The sequence below is a fragment of the Myxine glutinosa genome, chromosome 12 (genome assembly GCF_964187855.1).
Source record: "Myxine glutinosa chromosome 12, kmMyxGlut1.1, whole genome shotgun sequence".
Lineage (NCBI taxonomy): Eukaryota > Metazoa > Chordata > Myxini > Myxiniformes > Myxinidae > Myxine > Myxine glutinosa.
This window is the reverse complement of record NC_136272.1, coordinates 105,221,992-105,241,195: the sequence shown is the minus strand read 5'-3', so window position 1 is coordinate 105,241,195 and position 19,204 is coordinate 105,221,992. Positions and strand designations below refer to the sequence as shown.

The window sequence follows — 19,204 nt, the reverse complement described above, 5'->3', positions numbered from 1 at the left end:
TGGTGGGGTGATGCACTGCCTGCTTGAAGTCCTGGAGGGAGGTGTGGGATTGAACCGGGAGGCAGTAATCGGTGATACATAAAGGTAAAAGTTCTGATCGACAGATACATTTAAATCTTTTAGATTTTGTCCATTTGTTTATTAATTTGTCCTCCTATGACATGTGACTGTGGACATGAAAGGATAGGAAGCAGAATAGCCAAGTTCAAACACACCTAGGAAATGCTTCACCACAAACAGCTTTTAGCCTACCTCCCATTTTGTCACAAATTGCAAAAAAACCTTTAGTAGGATTTCAAGAAAGTAAGCATAATTTTTTGAATGAAAGGGTTGGGGGCAGCGGGGAGGGTTATGGAGGTGTTGGGTCCCCGGCCCCCATGTTGCCTGTCCAGTAGCAGAAATCACTACAAACCAAGAGCACGATGGGGTAGAAGACATTACACTCAACATCCTATGGCGAAGGGGGAGGCTCAGGCCCCCGCATTGCAACCTTCCTTAAAAGTAATCTCTAGGGGACACAAGGCATCTCCAGGAGACACAAGGCATCTCCAGGAGACACAAGGCATCTCCAGGAGACACAAGGCATCTCCAGGAGACACAAGGCATCTCCAGGGGACACAAGGCATCTCCAGGAGACACAAGGCATCTCCAGGAGACACAAGGCATCTCCAGGAGACACAAGGCATCTCCAGGGGCACAAGGCATTTCCAGGAGACACAAGACATCTCCAGGGGCACAAGGCATCTCCAGGAGACACAAGGCATCTCCAGGAGACACAAGGCATCTCCAGGGGCACAAGTCATCTCTTGGACGCACAAGCCATCTCCTGGAAGAACAAGCCATCAGTTGGACGTACAAGACATCTGCTGGTCATACCAACCATCTCCTAGCTGGACAAGCAATCTCCTGGACACACAAGCCATATCCTGGCTGGACAAGACATACCCTTGCCGAACAAGCCAGCTGCAGGATGTTAAGCCATCTGCGAGATGTACCAGCCATTTCCAGTACGCACATCTATCTCCAGGACGCACATCCATCTCCAGGACGCACATCCATCTCCAGGACGCACATCCATCTCCAGGACGCACATCCATCTCCAGGACGCACATCCATCTCCAGGACGCACATCCATCTCCAGGACGCACATCCATCTCCAGGACGCACATCCATCTCCACGACGCACATCTAGCTCCAGGACACACATCCATCTCCAGGACGCACATCCATCTTCAGGACACACAAGCCATCTCCAGGAGGCACAAACCATCTCGAAATCACACAAAGAGAAGGCAGCCTCACATATTATAAATAATCTTTATTACAGTATTTACAATACACCTGCAAATGGCAAAAAGAGTGGCTCAGATCGAAAAAATGTGCATTTTACAAAAATTCCACTTCAATGCCCCATCTCACCATAATATAAACCACGCACATGTACAAAAGTGTACACGAATGTATTCCGTGTACGAGCGCCATGTACATCCAAGGCGCATGCTCACTGTGAGCCAAAACTAAGAAAGTACTTTTGGTTTTGCATTTTGAAAGTCACTCTCATTCTGACCCACAAGCAACATCCGTCTATGCATTTCCCCTCAATGAGCCGAGAGGACATGGTGTGCCATCACCAGCTCTCTGCAAACAGTGCAATTCACCTGGAATCGTGAAAGGTGTGGTTATGTGGACCAATTCACATTGGTCTGACTCGCACTGTAAGTTTGTTTCAATTCAGCAGAATCACTATGGGTCTGAAGATCTACATTGATGGGGATAAAACAAATCTGGGTGCTATGGTTTCTTTGATTTTGTTAACATGAACCTGGCATATAATGAAGGTGAAAGCAAGGTACACTCTCAAGAACTAGGAATTTCAACCTGGGATCATTTCCATAAGTGTGTTGAGATGATCAAATAGCAAAATAACTAGTTTATGGCCTTGAGCCAGCCACTTACAGCCATCTTAATAACTATCCTCTCAAGTGATGATTGTTTAAAGCCTGTGGAGTTCCCATGTACCTTGACCTCACATTAGGGTGGTGGTAGACCACACATCAAACTCAAACAGGTGCTTCCGATGCAAAAGTTCAGCTAAATTGTTGGTCGCAAAGACCACTGTGTGCGGTGTGTCAAGTTTAGCACCCAGAGCAAGTCCAAAATTCCCCACACATTCCCACCTTTCCCATGACGGTGCAGGTTAACTGTACAAGTTGGTCCAGCTTTGAGGGCCCTACCCGAAACAATGTAGCATCATTGCGGCCTTGCGATGAAACAAAACCACAATTGTGTATAATCACACCGGGCAACATCACCGTTGTCGAAGAGGGCACTAAGATTAAGCCGGCTGTCCTATCCATGGTGAGGTTTGTCCCACACATTGGGCAATGAAACAAGTAGCTTGTGTTTGCAAATTCAGTGACTTTTGAAAATCTCATATTTATTTGTGCATTTTAACAGCAACAAACAAATGGCACAGCCAAGTGTGGCACTGCCGCTGTTCCTCGAGGCAGGTACCCAGGCACGCGACCGCCAGCTGCACCTGTACGTGTAAACTTCTTCTTCCATCTCATTGTGGGACGAAGCTCAAAGTCTTTTGTTGGTTCACAAGCAACCAGCTGCTTTCAGCAACCGGCCCGATGAGAGGTCTTGTAAGATCTCTGCACAGACGCCATTAGATTATGGCTCCAAGGTAAGACCTGAAACTTTTATGGAATCATTTCCACAAACTTGAAAACAGGTTTTGTGCTGAATGCAATTCCTTAGAATATAATGTACATTGTAAAGAATGTTTCGTCAATGATCAAATCCATCGAATCCATTGTGTGCGCACTGGCACTGAGCTCCAACGGGACATTTCCCATGAGCCCACGGGAGTTTTTCTTCTTCAGAGAAACAGGGACAGCACTGGACAAGAAGAGGCATCGGAAAGATTTGTGGAAAACGATGAAACACCAGGAGCAAATCATTGTCGTGAACGGGACGGAGGGTAGGTGAGTTAATTCTGTACGTGGTACAGCAATGCCAATAAAATAAACAATAATAACACATGAAAAGGAAGAATAAAACATGTAATAAAATGGAGAAGAAAGCGAAGAGGAAGAAGAATTAGCCCCCCACCAAAACAAACCAACCCAGTAAACTTTGCCACTCCGTGCCCCCGGAAGATGGCGCCAAAGGCTCGAGGAGCAGAGACAGATGCAACAAAGACATGAAAAATTATGTTCGGGATTTTTACCTGTTAGTCAAAGGAATGAGTCTATAGCAACGAGGTATTATAAAGCCTCAACAAGACCAGCCAGGTATGGACATTTGGGCCTTTCTTGTTATTTCATCCATACAAAAAAATTTGGAAAAGTAAAACAGAATAATCAGGTGGAGGGTATCATGATTAAAGATGGGGGTTTTCACCTTCACTGGCTTGCCCAATGTGAGTGCAAATTGCTGCCATCAACATATGTACGAGTGCAGACAGATTTGTTGTGTGCGACAGGCACGCTGGGTTACAAATGCAGACATCAGCGGTGTTTCGGCCTCAAGGTGCCATCAACAAAGGACGACAAACAATGAAGATACAGACCGAGGTGGACACAGGCCGGACGACAAACAATGAAGATACAGACCGAGGTGGACACAGGCCGGACGACAAACAATGAAGATACAGACCGAGGTGGACACAGGCCGGACGACAAACAATGAAGATACAGACCGAGGTGGACACAGGCCGGACGACAAACAATGAAGATACAGACCGAGGTGGACACAAGCCGGACGACAAACAATGAAGATACAGACCGAGGTGGACACAGGCCGGACGACAAACAATGAAGATACAGACCGAGGTGGACACAGGCCGGACGACAAACAATGAAGATACAGACCGAGGTGGACACAGGCCGGACGACAAACAATGAAGATACAGACCGAGGTGGACACAGGCCGGACGACAAACAATGAAGATACAGACCGAGGTGGACACAGGCCGGACGACAAACAATGAAGATACAGACCGAGGTGGACACAGGCCGGACGACAAACAATGAAGATACAGACCAAGGTGGACACAGGCCGGACGGCAAACAATGAAAATACAGACCAAGGTGGACACAGGCCAGACGACAAACAATGAAGATACAGACCAAGGTGGACACAGGCCGGACGACAAACAATGAAGATACAGACCAAGGTGGACACAGGCCGGACGACAAACAATGAAGATACAGACCAAGGTGGACACAGGCCGGACGACAAACAATGAACATACAGACCAAGGTGGACACAGGCCGGACGGCAAACAATGAAGATACAGACCAAGGTGGACACAGGCCGGACACCAGAAAAAACAGAATCAAGTGAACAATCGTTTAACGCAGCTCATTGTCGCTCATCAACAAAGGAGACATGGACAGACACATATTTACAGAGACGGATGGAATAAAAACATCAAAACAGAAGTCGCCCAAATGGCGCGGTGTAATTGAGGCAGCTGGTGTCAGTGGGTGGTGGAGAGGACACAAGTGAGCAGCGGCGACAAAAACAGATGCCATGAGTGGGAAGACTGTCGGACACCAGAGGATCTTTGCAGGCCGAGGCTATCTCTGATTGAATGATTCCAGCACGGTTTGGTTCACGTGTTGGAAGAGCCAATGTTGTGTCAAGGAATTTCTGTTGCAAGCGTTCATGAAGAGTTTCTTCTCTGAAAGATGGTAGTCTGCACAGCTGTCACTCACGGGATGAAAGATGCTCTTATCCTGCACAAGAAAGGAGAGGGTGAAGAGGAGGGATGTGGTGGCAACAAGAGGGAAAGTTATTGAGATGGTTGCGGAGTGAGGTAGAGGGTCAGGTAGAGATACAGAAAGGGTGAGGTCGAGAGATGGAGAGAGGGTGAGGTATAGATATGGAGAGAGGGGGAGATAGAGAGATGGAGAGAGGGGGAGATAGAGAGATGGAGAGAGGGTGAGGTCGAGAGATGGAGAGAGGGTGAGGTATAGATATGGAGAGAGGGGGAGATAGAGAGATGGAGAGAGGGTGAGGTATAGATATGGAGAGAGGGGGAGATAGAGAGATGGAGAGAGGGTGAGGTATAGATATGGAGAGAGGGGGAGATAAAGAGATGGAGAGAGGGTGAGGTCGAGAGATGGATAGAGGGTGAGGTATAGATATGGAGAGAGGGTGAGGTATAGATATGGAGAGAGGGGGAGATAGAGAGATGGAGAGAGGGTGAGGTCGAGAGATGGAGAGAGGGTGAGGTATAGATATGGAGAGAGGGGGAGATAGAGAGATGGAGAGAGGGTGAGGTATAGATATGGAGAGAGGGGGAGATAGAGAGATGGAGAGAGGGTGAGGTCGAGAGATGGATTGAGGGTGAGGTCGAGAGATGGATTGAGGGTGAGGTAGATAAATGAAGAAAGGATGAAGGAGAGAGATGGAGAGAGGGTGAGGTCGAGAGATGGAGAGAGGGTGAGGTAGAGAAATGAAGAAAGGATGAAGGAGAGAGATGGAGAGAGGGTGAGGTAGAGAAATGAAGAAAGGGTTAAGTAGAGAGATGGAGAGAGGGTGAGTTCGAGAGATGGAGAGATGGTGAGGTAGAGAAATGAAGAAAGGGTTAAGTCGAGAGATGGAGAGAGGGTGAGGTCGAGAGATGGAGAGAGGGTGAGGTCGAGAGATGGAGAGATGGTGAGGTAGAGAAATGAAGAAAGGGTTAAGTAGAGAGATGGAGAGAGGGTGAGGTCGAGAGATGGAGAGAGGGTGAGGTCGAGAGATGGAGAGAGGGTGAGGTAGGGAGATGGAGAGATGGTGAGGTCGAGAAATGAAGAAAGGGTTAAGTAGAGAGATGGAGAGAGGGGGAGATAGAGAGATGGTGGGAGGGTGAGATGGAGAGATGGGAGAGAGGGTGAGATAGAGAGATGGAGAGAGGGTGAGGTCGAGAGATGGAGAGAGGGTGAGGTCGAGAGATGGAGAGAAGGGGAGATAGAGAGATGGAGAGAGGCTGAGATGGAGAGATGGAGAGAGGGGGAGATAGAGAGATGGAGAGATGGTGAGAGTGGAGATAGAAAGATGGTGAGAGGGGGAGATAGAGAGATGGTGAGAGGGGGAGATGGAGAGATGGTGAGAGGGGAGATAGAGAGATGGAGAGAGGATGAGGTCGAGAGATGGAGAGAGGGTGAGGTAGAGGGATGGAGAGAGGGGGAGATAGAGAGATGGTGGGAGGGGGAGATAGAGAGATGGTGAGAGGGGGAGATGGAGAGATGGTGAGAGGGTGAGAGGGTGAGATGGAGAGAGGGGGAGAGGGTGAGATGGAGAGAGGGGGAGATAGAGAGATGGTGAGAGGGTGAGATGGAGAGATAGGAGAGAGAGTGAGACAGAGAGATGGTGAGAGGGTGAGATGGAGAGATAGGAGAGAGAGAGTGAGACAGAGAGATGGTGAGAGGGTGAGGTAGCGAGATGGTGAGAGGGTGAGTTGGAGAGATAGGAGAGAGGGTGAGACAGAGAGATGGTGATTGTGAAGACTGACCATGACTGACTGTGAAGCAGATAATTACATCACGTACTTTTACGGCCGATCAGGAACCCCCCATGGCAAGGCATGGCGACCTCCACTGAAATTAATGAGAATTCACAAAATTGCTTTTCTTGCCAAATGGACTTGTATTTTTCACATAGGGATGCAAAGTGAAAGATTTTACAATTAACAGATATATGGCAGTAATTAAAAGTTTTGGAAATATGAGTTTCCTTTACATTTTAAGATCCATATTACGTTTTATGAATTGGAGAATTTAAAATAACCTGAGCACGTCTTGGACTATTGTGAGTATATCATTCTGAGAACGACTAAACCGACACCTCTCACTGGCTTTGCGCGTTGGGAGGGTGACTGTAACACCTCGCCAGGACTAAAAACAACACCTGACAAAGGGCGGATGAGCTCCGAAGGGAGCCAACGGCCATCCAGAACGGAGATGGTGTCTACCAAAAAAAACACCCATCCGGATTGGTCCGGTTCGAGCCATACCAAGATTTTTTTTAACTTTTTGACCCACTGAATGATAATCCTGATTTTTAACATTTTGACCCATTGAGTGATAATCCTGATTTTTAACATTTTGACCCATTGAGTGATAATCCTGATTTTTTACATTTTGATCCATTGAATGATAATAATCCTGATTTTTTACATTTTGACCCATTGAGTGATAATCCTGATTTTTAACCTTTTGACGCATTGAATGATAATCCTGATTTTTAACATTTTGATCCATTGAATGATAATCCTGATTTTTAACATTTTGACCCATTGAGTGATAATCCTGATTTTTTACATTTTGACCCATTGAATGATAATCCTGATTTTTAACCCTTTGATCCATTGAATGATAATCCTGATTTTTAACCTTTTGATCCATTGGATGATAATCCTGATTTTAAACATTTTGACCCATTGAATGATAATCCTGATTTTTAACATTTTGACCCATTGAATGATAATCCTGATTTTTAACCTTTTGACCCATTGAATGATAATCCTGATTTTTAACCTTTTGATCCATTGAATGATAATCCTGATTTTTAACCTTTTGACCCATTGAATGATAATCCTGATTTTTAACCTTTTGACCCATTGAATGATAATCCTGATTTTTAACCTTTTGATCCATTGGATGATAATCCTGATTTTTAACCTTTTGATCCATTGGATGATAATCCTGATTTTTAACATTTTGACCCATTGAATGATAATCCTGATTTTTAACATTTTGATCCATTGAATGATAATCCTGATTTTTACCATTTTGATCCATTGAATGATAATCCTGATTTTTAACCTTTTGATCCATTGAATGATAATCCTGATTTTTAACCTTTTGACCCATTGAATGATAATCCTGATTTTAAACATTTTGATCTATTGAATGATAATCCTGATTTTTAACATTTTGACCCATTGAATGATAATCCTGATTTTTAACCTTTTGATCCATTGGATGATAATCCTGATTTTTAACCTTTTGATCCATTGGATGATAATCCTGATTTTTAACATTTTGACCCAATGAGTGATAATCCTGATTTTTAACATTTTGACCCATTGAATGATAATCCTGATTTTTAACCTTTTGATCCATTGAATGATAATCCTGATTTTTAACCTTTTGACCCATTGAATGATAATCCTGATTTTTAACATTTTGATCTATTGAATGATAATCCTGATTTTTAACATTTTGACCCATTGAATGATAATCCTGATTTTTAACATTTTGACCTATTGAATGATAATCCTGATTTTTTACATTTTGACCCATTGAATGATAATCCTGATTCTTAACATTTTGACCCATTGAGTGATAATCCTGATTTTTAACCTTTTGACCCATTGAATGATAATCCTGATTTTTTAACATTTTGACCCATTGAATGATAATCCTGATTTTTAACATTTTGACCCATTGAATGATAATCCTGATTTTTAACCTTTTGATCCATTGGATGATAATCCTGATTTTTAACATTTTGATCCACTGAATGATAATCCTGATTTTTAACATTTTGACCCATTGAGTGATAATCCTGATTTTTAACATTTTGACCCATTGAATGATAATCCTGATTTTTAACATTTTGATCCACTGAATGATAATCCTGATTTTTAACATTTTGACCCATTGAGTGATAATCCTGATTTTTAACATTTTGAACCGTTGAATGATAATCCTGATTTTTAACATTTTGATCCATTGAATGATAATCCTGATTTTTAACATTTTGATCAATTGAATGATAATCCTGATTTTTAACATTTTGACCCATTGAGTGATAATCCTGATTTTTAACATTTTGATCCACTGAATGATAATCCTGATTTTTAACATTTTGACCCATTGAATGATAATCCTGATTTTTAACATTTTGATCCACTGAATGATAATCCTGATTTTTAACCTTTTGATCCATTGGATGATAATCCTGATTTTTAACATTTTGATCCACTGAATGATAATCCTGATTTTTAACATTTTGACCCATTGAGTGATAATCCTGATTTTTAACATTTTGACCCATTGAATGATTAATCCTGATTTTTAACATTTTGATCCACTGAATGATAATCCTGATTTTTAACATTTTGACCCATTGAGTGATAATCCTGATTTTTAACATTTTGAACCGTTGAATGATAATCCTGATTTTTAACATTTTGATCCATTGAATGATAATCCTGATTTTTAACATTTTGATCAATTGAATGATAATCCTGATTTTTAACATTTTGACCCATTGAGTGATAATCCTGATTTTTAACATTTTGATCCACTGAATGATAATCCTGATTTTTAACATTTTGACCCATTGAATGATAATCCTGATTTTTAACATTTTGATCCACTGAATGATAATCCTGATTTTTAACATTTTGACCCATTGATTGATAATCCTGATTTTTAACATTTTGACCCATTGAGTGATAATCCTGATTTTTAACCTTTTGACCCATTGTGATAATCCTGATTTTTAACATTTTGACCCATTGAATGATAATCCTGATTTTTAACATTTTGACCCATTGAGTGATAATCCTGATTTTTAACCTTTTGACGCATTGATGGATAATCCTGATTTTTAACATTTTGATCCATTGAATGATAATCCTGATTTTTAACATTTTGACCCATTGAGTGATAATCCTGATTTTTTACATTTTGACCCATTGAATGATAATCCTGATTTTTAACATTTTGATCCATTGAATGATAATCCTGATTTTTAACATTTTGATCCATTGAATGATAATCCTGATTTTTAACATTTTGACCCATTGAATGATAATCCTGATTTTTTAACGTTTGATCCATTGATTGATAATCCTGATTTTTAACCTTTTGATCCATTGAATGATAATCCTGATTTTTAACCTTTTGACCCATTGAATGATAATCCTGATTTTTAACCTTTTGATCCATTGAATGATAATCCTGATTTTTAACCTTTTGACCCATTGAATGATAATCCTGATTTTTATTATTTTGACACATTGAATGATAATCCTGATTTTTTTAACCGTTTGATCCGTTGAATGATAATCCTGATTTTTAATCTTTTGATCCATTGAATGATAATCCTGATTTTTAACATTTTGATCCATTGAATGATAATCCTAATTTTTAACCTTTTGACCCATTGAGTGATAATCCTGATTTTTAACATTTTGATCCACTGAATGATAATGCTGATTTTTAACATTTTGATCCATTGAATGATAATCCTGATTTTTAACATTTTGACCCATTGAATGATAATCCTGATTTTTAACATTTTGATCCATTGAATGATATTCCTGATTTTTAACTCTTTGATCCATTGAATGATAATCCTGATTTTTAACCTTTTGATCCATTGAATGATAATCCTGATTTTTAACATTTTGATCCATTGAATGATAATCCTGATTTTTAACCTTTTGACCCATTGAATGATAATCCTGATTTTTAACCTTTTGATCCATTGAATGATAATCCTGATTTTTAACCTTTTGATCGATTGGATGATAATCCTGATTTTTAACATTTTGACCCATTGAATGATAATCCTGATTTTAAACATTTTGATCCATTGAATGATATTCCTGATTTTTAACCCTTTGATCCATTGAATGATAATCCTGATTTTTAACCTTTTGATCCATTGAATGATAATCCTGATTTTTAACCTTTTGATCGATTGGATGATAATCCTGATTTTTAACATTTTGACCCATTGAATGATAATCCTGATTTTAAACATTTTGATCCATTGAATGATATTCCTGATTTTTAACCTTTTGATCCATTGAATGATAATCCTGATTTTTAACCTTTTGATCCATTGAATGATAATCCTGATTTTTAACCCTTTGATCCATTGAATGATAATCCTGATTTTTAACCTTTTGATCCATTGAATGATAATCCTGATTTTTAACCTTTTGATCCATTGGATGATAATCCTGATTTTTAACATTTTGACCCATTGAATGATAATCCTGATTTTTAACATTTTGACCCATTGAATGATAATCCTGGTTTTTAGCCTTTTGATCCATTGGATGATAATCCTGATTTTTTAACATTTTGACCCATTGAATGATAATCCTGATTTTTAACATTTTGACCCATTGAATGATAATCCTGATTTTTAACCTTTTGACCCATTGAATGATAATCCTGATTTTTAACCTTTTGACCCATTGAATGATAATCCTGATTTTTAACCTTTTGACCCATTGAATGATAATCCTGATTTTTAACCTTTTGATCCATTGGATGATAATCCTGATTTTGAACCTTTTGATCCATTGGATGATAATCCTGATTTTTAACATTTTGACCCATTGAATGATAATCCTGATTTTTAACATTTTGATCCATTGAATGATAATCCTGATTTTTACCATTTTGATCCATTGAATGATAATCCTGATTTTTAACCTTTTGATCCATTGAATGATAATCCTGATTTTTTAACACTTTGACACATTGAATGATAATCCTGATTTTTAACCTTTTGACCCATTGAATGATAATCCTGATTTTTAACCTTTTGACCCATTGAATGATAATCCTGATTTTTAACATTTTGATCCATTGAATGATAATCCTGATTTTTAACATTTTGACCCAATGAGTGATAATCCTGATTTTTAACATTTTGACCCATTGAATGATAATAATCCTGATTTTTTAACATTTTGACCCATTGAATGATAATCCTGATTTTTAACCTTTTGATCCATTGAATGATAATCCTGATTTTTAACCTTTTGACCCATTGAATGATAATCCTGATTTTTAACATTTTGATCTATTGAATGATAATCCTGATTTTTAACATTTTGACCCATTGAATGATAATCCTGATTTTTAACATTTTGACCCATTGAATGATAATCCTGATTTTTTACATTTTGACCCATTGAATGATAATCCTGATTCTTAACATTTTGACCCATTGAGTGATAATCCTGATTTTTAACCTTTTGACCCATTGAATGATAATCCTGATTTTTAACATTTTGACCCATTGAATGATAATCCTGATTTTTAACCTTTTGACCCATTGAATGATAATCCTGATTTTTAACATTTAGACCCATTGAATGATAATCCTGATTTTTAACATTTTGACCCATTGAATGATAATCCTGATTTTTTACATTTTGACCCATTGAATGATAATCCTGATTCTTAAAATTTTGACCCATTGAGTGATAATCCTGATTTTTAACCTTTTGACCCATTGAATGATAATCCTGATTCTTAACATTTTGACTCATTGAATGATAATCCTGATTTTTAACCTTTTGACCCATTGAATGATAATCCTGATTTTTTACATTTTGACCCATTGAGTGATAATCCTGATTTTTTTACCTTTTGACCCATTGAGTGATAATCCTGATTTTTAACATTTTGATCCATTGAATGATAATCCTGATTTTTAACCTTTTGATCCATTGAATGATAATCCTGATTTTTTACATTTTGACCCATTGGATGATAATCCTGATTTTTAACATTTTGACCCATTGAATGATAATCCTGATTTTTAACATTTTGACCCATTGAATGATAATCCTGATTTTTAACATTTTGACCCATTGAATGATAATCCTGATTTTTAACATTTTGACCCATTGAATGATAATCCTGATTTTGAACATTTTGACCCATTGAGTGATAATCCTGATTTTTTTTACCTTTTGACCCATTGAGTGATAATCCTGATTTTTTACATTTTGACCCATTGAGTGATAATCCTGATTTTTTTACCTTTTGACCCATTGAGTGATAATCCTGATTTTTAACATTTTGATCCATTGAATGATAATCCTGATTTTTAACCTTTTGATCCATTGAATGATAATCCTGATTTTTTACATTTTGACCCATTGGATGATAATCCTGATTTTTAACATTTTGACCCATTGAATGATAATCCTGATTTTTAACATTTTGACCCATTGAATGATAATCCAGATTTTTAACATTTTGACCCATTGAATGATAATCCTGATTTTTAACATTTTGACCCATTGAATGATAATCCTGATTTTGAACATTTTGACCCATTGAATGATAATCCTGATTTTGAACATTTTGACCCATTGAATGATAATCCTGATTTTGAACATTTTGACCCATTGAGTGATAATCCTGATTTTTAAAAACATTTTTATACATTGAGTGATAATCCTGATTTTTAACCTTTTGATCCATTGAATGATAATCCTGATTTTTAAAAAACATTTTGACCCATTGAATGATAATCCTAATTTTTAACGTTTTGATCCATTGAATGATAATCCTGATTTTTAACATTTTGATCCATTGAATGATAGTTCTGATATATGATGTTTTAAGTGTTAAAATAATAATCCTGATTTTTACAGCTACTGCAGAGATTGTCAAAATGCAACATAACTGGTTTAGAATTAAACGGAGTTCTCTATCACAGCAGTATTTGCTGGAAAATATTCTGAGGAATTACTTAAGATGGTATCAGAATAAATATATCTGAATTGAATAAAAGTATAATCACTGACATTTGTGTTTCATGGCAATGGGTTTTCTTATCTTCGTGCAAGCTCTTTCAACAGCACGATATTAACTGATATCTGTTTGGCCGTGACATTTAATGGACCAAAAAAAAATACAATAGAGTGATATCACAGTTGCTTGTAAAATGTGCAAAGAAACAACAAAACAAAACAAATATTGTAATCACAATTAACGCAAGTAATTCACGAGGTTGTTTGGTATCATTTACATTTGAACCTGTTAACCCTGAGGAGGGATATGAGAGAAGTGGGAGACGGAGGATGCTCAGGATAGAGTGTGGAGAGGAAAAACACGTGTGGCACACCCCACAAGAAGGTGCGATTAATTGGTCCTTGAACGTGGTCGTAGTAGACTTAAATTTGGAACAATTTTTACATCCTTTCAAAACGATACTCATTTAAATTTACTCGGGGAACAAATAAATGGCATGATTTGATTTGCTATACAGTATAATAGTATTACATTGTTATTACAAACAAAATTAAAACTGTCTGCCAATTTGAATGGCAGTTGGTGTCTTTGAAAGTATATAACAATGTGTAAAAAAATGAATAATAACTATAACAAGACTCTTCGACGTCACGACGTCGACTGATATGCCTCCGCACACATCATGACATCATTATAATACTTGTACCAAGTTTGATTTAAATCCATTTAGCTGTTCTCAAGTTATCACATTTTTACCTGACATGACCTCTGACCTTTGACCTCTTGACCCCCAAATTTAATCGGTTCATGTTTACATAATTATACATACTTGTACCAAGTTTTAATTTAAATCCCTTCAGCTGTTCACAAGTTATCACATTTTTATCTGACATGACCTCTGACCTTTGACATCGGGACCCCCAAAATATATTCAGTTAATCTTTACATCATTATAGATATCTGTACCAAGTTTGAATTAGATCACTTCAGCTGTTCTCACGTTTTTTTTTTTTGTTTGTTTTTTTGTATACAAGATCGAGGCTCGTGAAAGAGCGAACATTTATCACACAGAAAGACAAACGGACAAACCGACACATAACCGACAAACCGACACATAAAACAAATAACATCGGGAGCGGTAGACAAGATGGGGAGAGAGGGGGAAGGACACAAACACAACATTTGAGAGCAGGAACCGAGAGACATGGAGACATCGAGAGATCTGTGGGAGGGAGAGGGCTTTGGGGGGGAGGCATGGGAAAGGGGGTGGGAGAGGCATAAAACATATGGACACTGCCAGGACTACCAGGAAAGAAGTTGGAATTACAAACAAGGTGGATCTGGGGTGAATTAGTGGGGGTAGAAAAGATCAAGGTTTTTGATGGGGGAAGATAAGAGATGGTGGTGAACAGCTGTTTTAAAGACCTGGAGGGAGGAGTGGGATTGAAGGGAGTGTGGGAGTTTGTTCCAGAGGCAGGAGAAAAGAGGAATGAAGGAGTGAAGGTGAGCAGAGAGCCGGGATTTCGGCAGTTTAACCATCAGAGGCTTGCTGGCAGATCTTGTGCGACCTGTAGGAATATTTGGGGGACAGAGCACAGAGAGAGCTGGGGGAGCAAGGCCAGAGAGGAGTCGGTAGAAGACAGAAAGACCACCTACCTGCCTGCGGTGAGTGAGTGAAAGGCCCTCAGAGATAGCTTCATCGCAGGAGATTCCAATGATTCTGAAAGCTTTGGTTTCAACAGCGTGAAGCCGAGCTAGGTGTGAGGCAGGAGCACCAGCCCATAGGGGAGAACAGTATTCCATTGAGCTGCGGATGAAAGCCTTGTATGTGGTGAGGAGCTCAGGTGTGCCTAGGAAGGACTTCGCATGACGGAGGATGCCCAGTCGGCGACTGGCTTTGCAGGCCAGCTTGGAAATGTGGTTTTCCCAAGAAAGATCATGGCAGATAGTGAGACCCAAAAGCTGGAGCGACAGAACTTCTTGGAGAGGATTGTTGAGAAAGTAGATGGGAGGGTTGTCCAGTCGATCTTTTCGGAGAGACATAGTAAGAGTGTGAGATTTGTCAGGATTGAAAGACATGTTCCACTTGTTTGACCAGTCTGTGATTTTGTCCAGGTCTTCAGAGAGTGAGGAGGCTGCAGACTGCCGATCTGAGGGAAGAGGAATGGAGCGGCAGAGAGTGGAGTCATCAGCAAAGAGATAGAGAGGATTTTCCAGAGAGTCGGAGAGATCATTGATAAAGACCAGAAAAAGCACAGGGCCCAGCACACTGCCTTGGGGAACTCCAGTCTGAACAGGAAGGGGAGATGAGAGAAATCCATTCAGGGCCACACGTTGACTACGACCAGAGAGGAAGTCCGCAAGCCATGCATGGAGATTTCCATGGATACCATAGGAGTAGAGTTTGGTGAGCAGAGCTGGGTGCCAGACCGTATCGAAGGCAGGTGATATGTCAAGGGAGACAGCTCTGATTTCCTGTTTGGCATTGAGGACCTCCATCCATTGTTGAGACAGGAGAAGCAGCATGTCCAGAGTAGAGTGACCTGGTCTGAATCCAAATTGATGATCAGAGATCAAGCCATTGGAGAAGAGGAAAGATTTCATATCCAAAGCAATGATGGATTCCATGACTTTGCTGATAATTGGGAGCAGGCTGATTGGTCTGTAGTTAAAAGGATCTGTTTTTGCACCCTTTTTGTGTAAAGCGGTAATGTTTGCTGATTTCCAGGATGCTGGCAGATGACCTTGAGCAAAAGATAGGGTGAAAAGAACAGAGAGAGGGTGAGATAGAGCGGCAGAGCAGGATTTTAGGACCCGTGGGCTGATGCCGTCTGGTCCAGTTGCAGAATCAGAATCGAGGTTAGACAAAAACTCCTCCACCTTGTCAGGAGAGAAGGACACAGAGTCCAGGAGCAGTTGGGTTCGACTGGGAAAGGTGGGAACAGAGAGAGATGGGTTTGGGACTAAAGATTTTGAGGCAAACACAGAGTTGAGGCATTCGGCTTTGTCACGTGCGATGTCAACTGTGTGGCCATTTGAGGTAAGGGAGGGGATGGAGGGGGAACAAACACCAGAAACGGATTTGACCAGACGCCACCAGGATTTGGAGGAAGGAGACAGGTTTGAGAGTTCGTTCTTGAGTGAGGAGAGATTCCTGGCACTCCTGAGGGTAGACACACACTTGTTCCGAGCTTGGTGGAAGGAACTGAGATTGCCTTCAGTTGGATTAGCCTTCCAAGAGGCAAAGGCAAGTTGTTTCAGGGCAACTGCCTCACCACAAGATTCGGTGTACCATGGACGGGAGGAAGGGTAAGACAACTGAAGACGAGATGGGATAAATCTGTGCATGAGAGAGATCAGTTTGCTTTGGAAGAATTCCCAGGAAGAATTGATGTCAGAGGCAGTGGAGATGGGAGACCAATCCAGACGATTGATGGCTGCTTGAAGCCCGTCCCAGTCGGCCTGAGTGAAATGCCAGACTCTTCGACGCTGAGGAGGCTCTCTGAGAATGGCCAGAGAGATGTCCACTTTGACAAGCACATGATCAGAAGAATCGATTGGAGCAGAAGAAGAGCAGCAGACATTAGCAGGGAAGTTTGTCATGACCAAGTCTAGAAGAGAAGAAACGCCATTGGCTGAGATCCGGGTCGGGAAATTGACAGATTGTGTCAATCCCAGTGAGTCACAGAAGTCCTTTGCTGAGGTGCCATGACTGGTGAGAGAGGAACCCACACCCAACCAGGTGGCATGATGACAGTTGAAGTCACCACATATGAGGAAGAGAGAGTTGGGATGAGTGGATAGAAGTTGGTCCATGTTGTCAGAGAGTGAAATGTAAATTGAGTCATCACTGTTTGGGGGACGGTACAGAACACATATGAACAAAAGGTGGGAGCGGAGAGGAAGCCGTAGCCAGAGGTACTCCTGGGGGTGAGGAGGAGAGAGGGCAGTGCAAGGAGAGTGAGGAAGAGAGTTTTCGATAAAGATAGCCACCCCACCACCAGGACGAGGCTCAGGTCTATCATACCGGAAGAGGGAGTAACCAGGAAGAGATATTGAGGAATCAGAGACATCTTGAAGGAGGAAAGTCTCTGTTAAGCAGATCAAGTCTGGATTGTCAGAAGCAACCTGTATGGAGAGATCAGTCAGGTTTGAGCGAAGGCCCCGGATGTTTGAGGTCCATACTGTTAAAGAAGAGAGAGGGGGAGCATCGGGTACAGGACAGGGGAGGGGAGGAGTAGGGTAAGATGAAGGATGAGAGGGGGAGGTAGGGAGAGCAGTTGATAGTGTGTCAGAGATTACAGAAGAGTTCCAAGAAAGGGAAGGATGAGGAGGATGAAAGGTTTGGTGGTGAAGGGATGAGGCAGAGTGAGGGGTTGTTTGAGGGGGGGCCTGGGACAGTAGAAGGTTGGGGGGGGTGGAGGCATGAGATAGAAGGGAGATGAGGTGGGGAGGAGGCAACTTTGAGGAGGGGGGAGGAGGGAGAATTTGAGAGGAATGGTATGGGGGGAGATTTGAATGGGAGGAGTTGGGGGGGAGTTTTGAAGGGGAGGAGTGAGGCGGCAGTTTAGGAGGGGAGGGGCAAGGGGGGAGTTTTAGGAGGGGAGGGCCAAGGGGGGGATTTGGAGGGGAGGGGCAAGGGAGGAGTTTATGAGGGGAAGGGCAAGGGGGGAGTTCAGGAGTGGAGGGGCAAGGGGGGGGATTTGGAGGGGAGGGGCAAGGGGGGACTTTAGGAGGGGAATGGCAGGGGGGGAGTTCAGGAGTGGAGGGGCAAGGGGGGAGTTTAAGAGTGGAGGGGAAAGGGGGGAGTTTAGGAGTGTAGGTGCAAGGGGGGGGATTTGGAGGGGAGGGGCAAGAGGGGAGTTTAGAAAGTGGATGATTAATGAAAGACGAACATTGATAACAAATTGGGTTTGTTGTGATTTTCAAGTTAGCAATCCGATTCAGAACGATGGAGGAGGGATGGAATGAATGTGAATTTAGACCATGTAGTGAGGGAGACGTATAAGATATTGAATTTCTTTTTTTTGACGTGGAATGAGTTGGAGAGGAAATTGAGAAAAGCCTTTTAAATAGGAAGAAAAACAGCGTGTTGTAATATAACACTGAATAAACCACTGAAGGGGAAAGGTTAAACATATTTAAAATAATATTTAAACAGAACCGTGAACAATCTTATAAGCACAAAATACCAACGGGGGGAGGGCCGAGAGGGACCACCACGAGTCATGTGAACAGGGCAAAAGGTGGATGGCAAGGAGATAATGGGGGCGGGGCGAAAAGCACCGCGATACACCTGGACAGAAAGTACAGGATGAGACAACGGCACACGTGGAGAAAGGAAAAATAAATGTTATTATTTTTATTTTTTTTGTTGTTTTTTGGGGGGGGGGGGGTGGGGTGGGGTGGGGATTTAAAACGTTAGACAGAGAGTATTACGTTCGGTGTAGAAGGGAAAAACTGAGAGCCAAGCAAAACACGATGTAGGGGACTTAAGTTAACAAACACCGACAGGGGTACAAGGCCGCACACAAGGCGCAGAACAGGATTAATTAATTACGAGTTACAGGAAATTCAAACCAAAACTAACTATAAACAAACAATAAAGCATGGACGATAAAGTAACGAGTTGAAATTTGACAAACACACGAATGAAAAAATAACCACTTTGGATGCCCGGA

At 41.0% G+C, this 19,204-nt stretch overlaps 1 protein-coding gene across 4 annotated transcripts in view; it reads right to left on the bottom strand.

Moving 5' to 3' along the window:
- Positions 1 to 1,298: 1,298 nt before the first annotated feature.
- LOC137437728 (polypeptide N-acetylgalactosaminyltransferase-like 6) overlaps positions 1,299 to 19,204 on the bottom strand; it is a 288,057-nt gene continuing 270,151 nt past the window's right edge. For all 4 annotated transcript variants that reach the window (XM_078766159.1, XM_078766157.1, XM_078766161.1 and 1 more), the window contains one exon: positions 1,299 to 4,748. In XM_078766159.1, the coding sequence (XP_078622285.1) occupies positions 4,590 to 4,748 (159 nt within the window). In that variant the 3' untranslated portion in view covers positions 1,299 to 4,589. The remainder of the gene's footprint in view (positions 4,749 to 19,204) is intronic.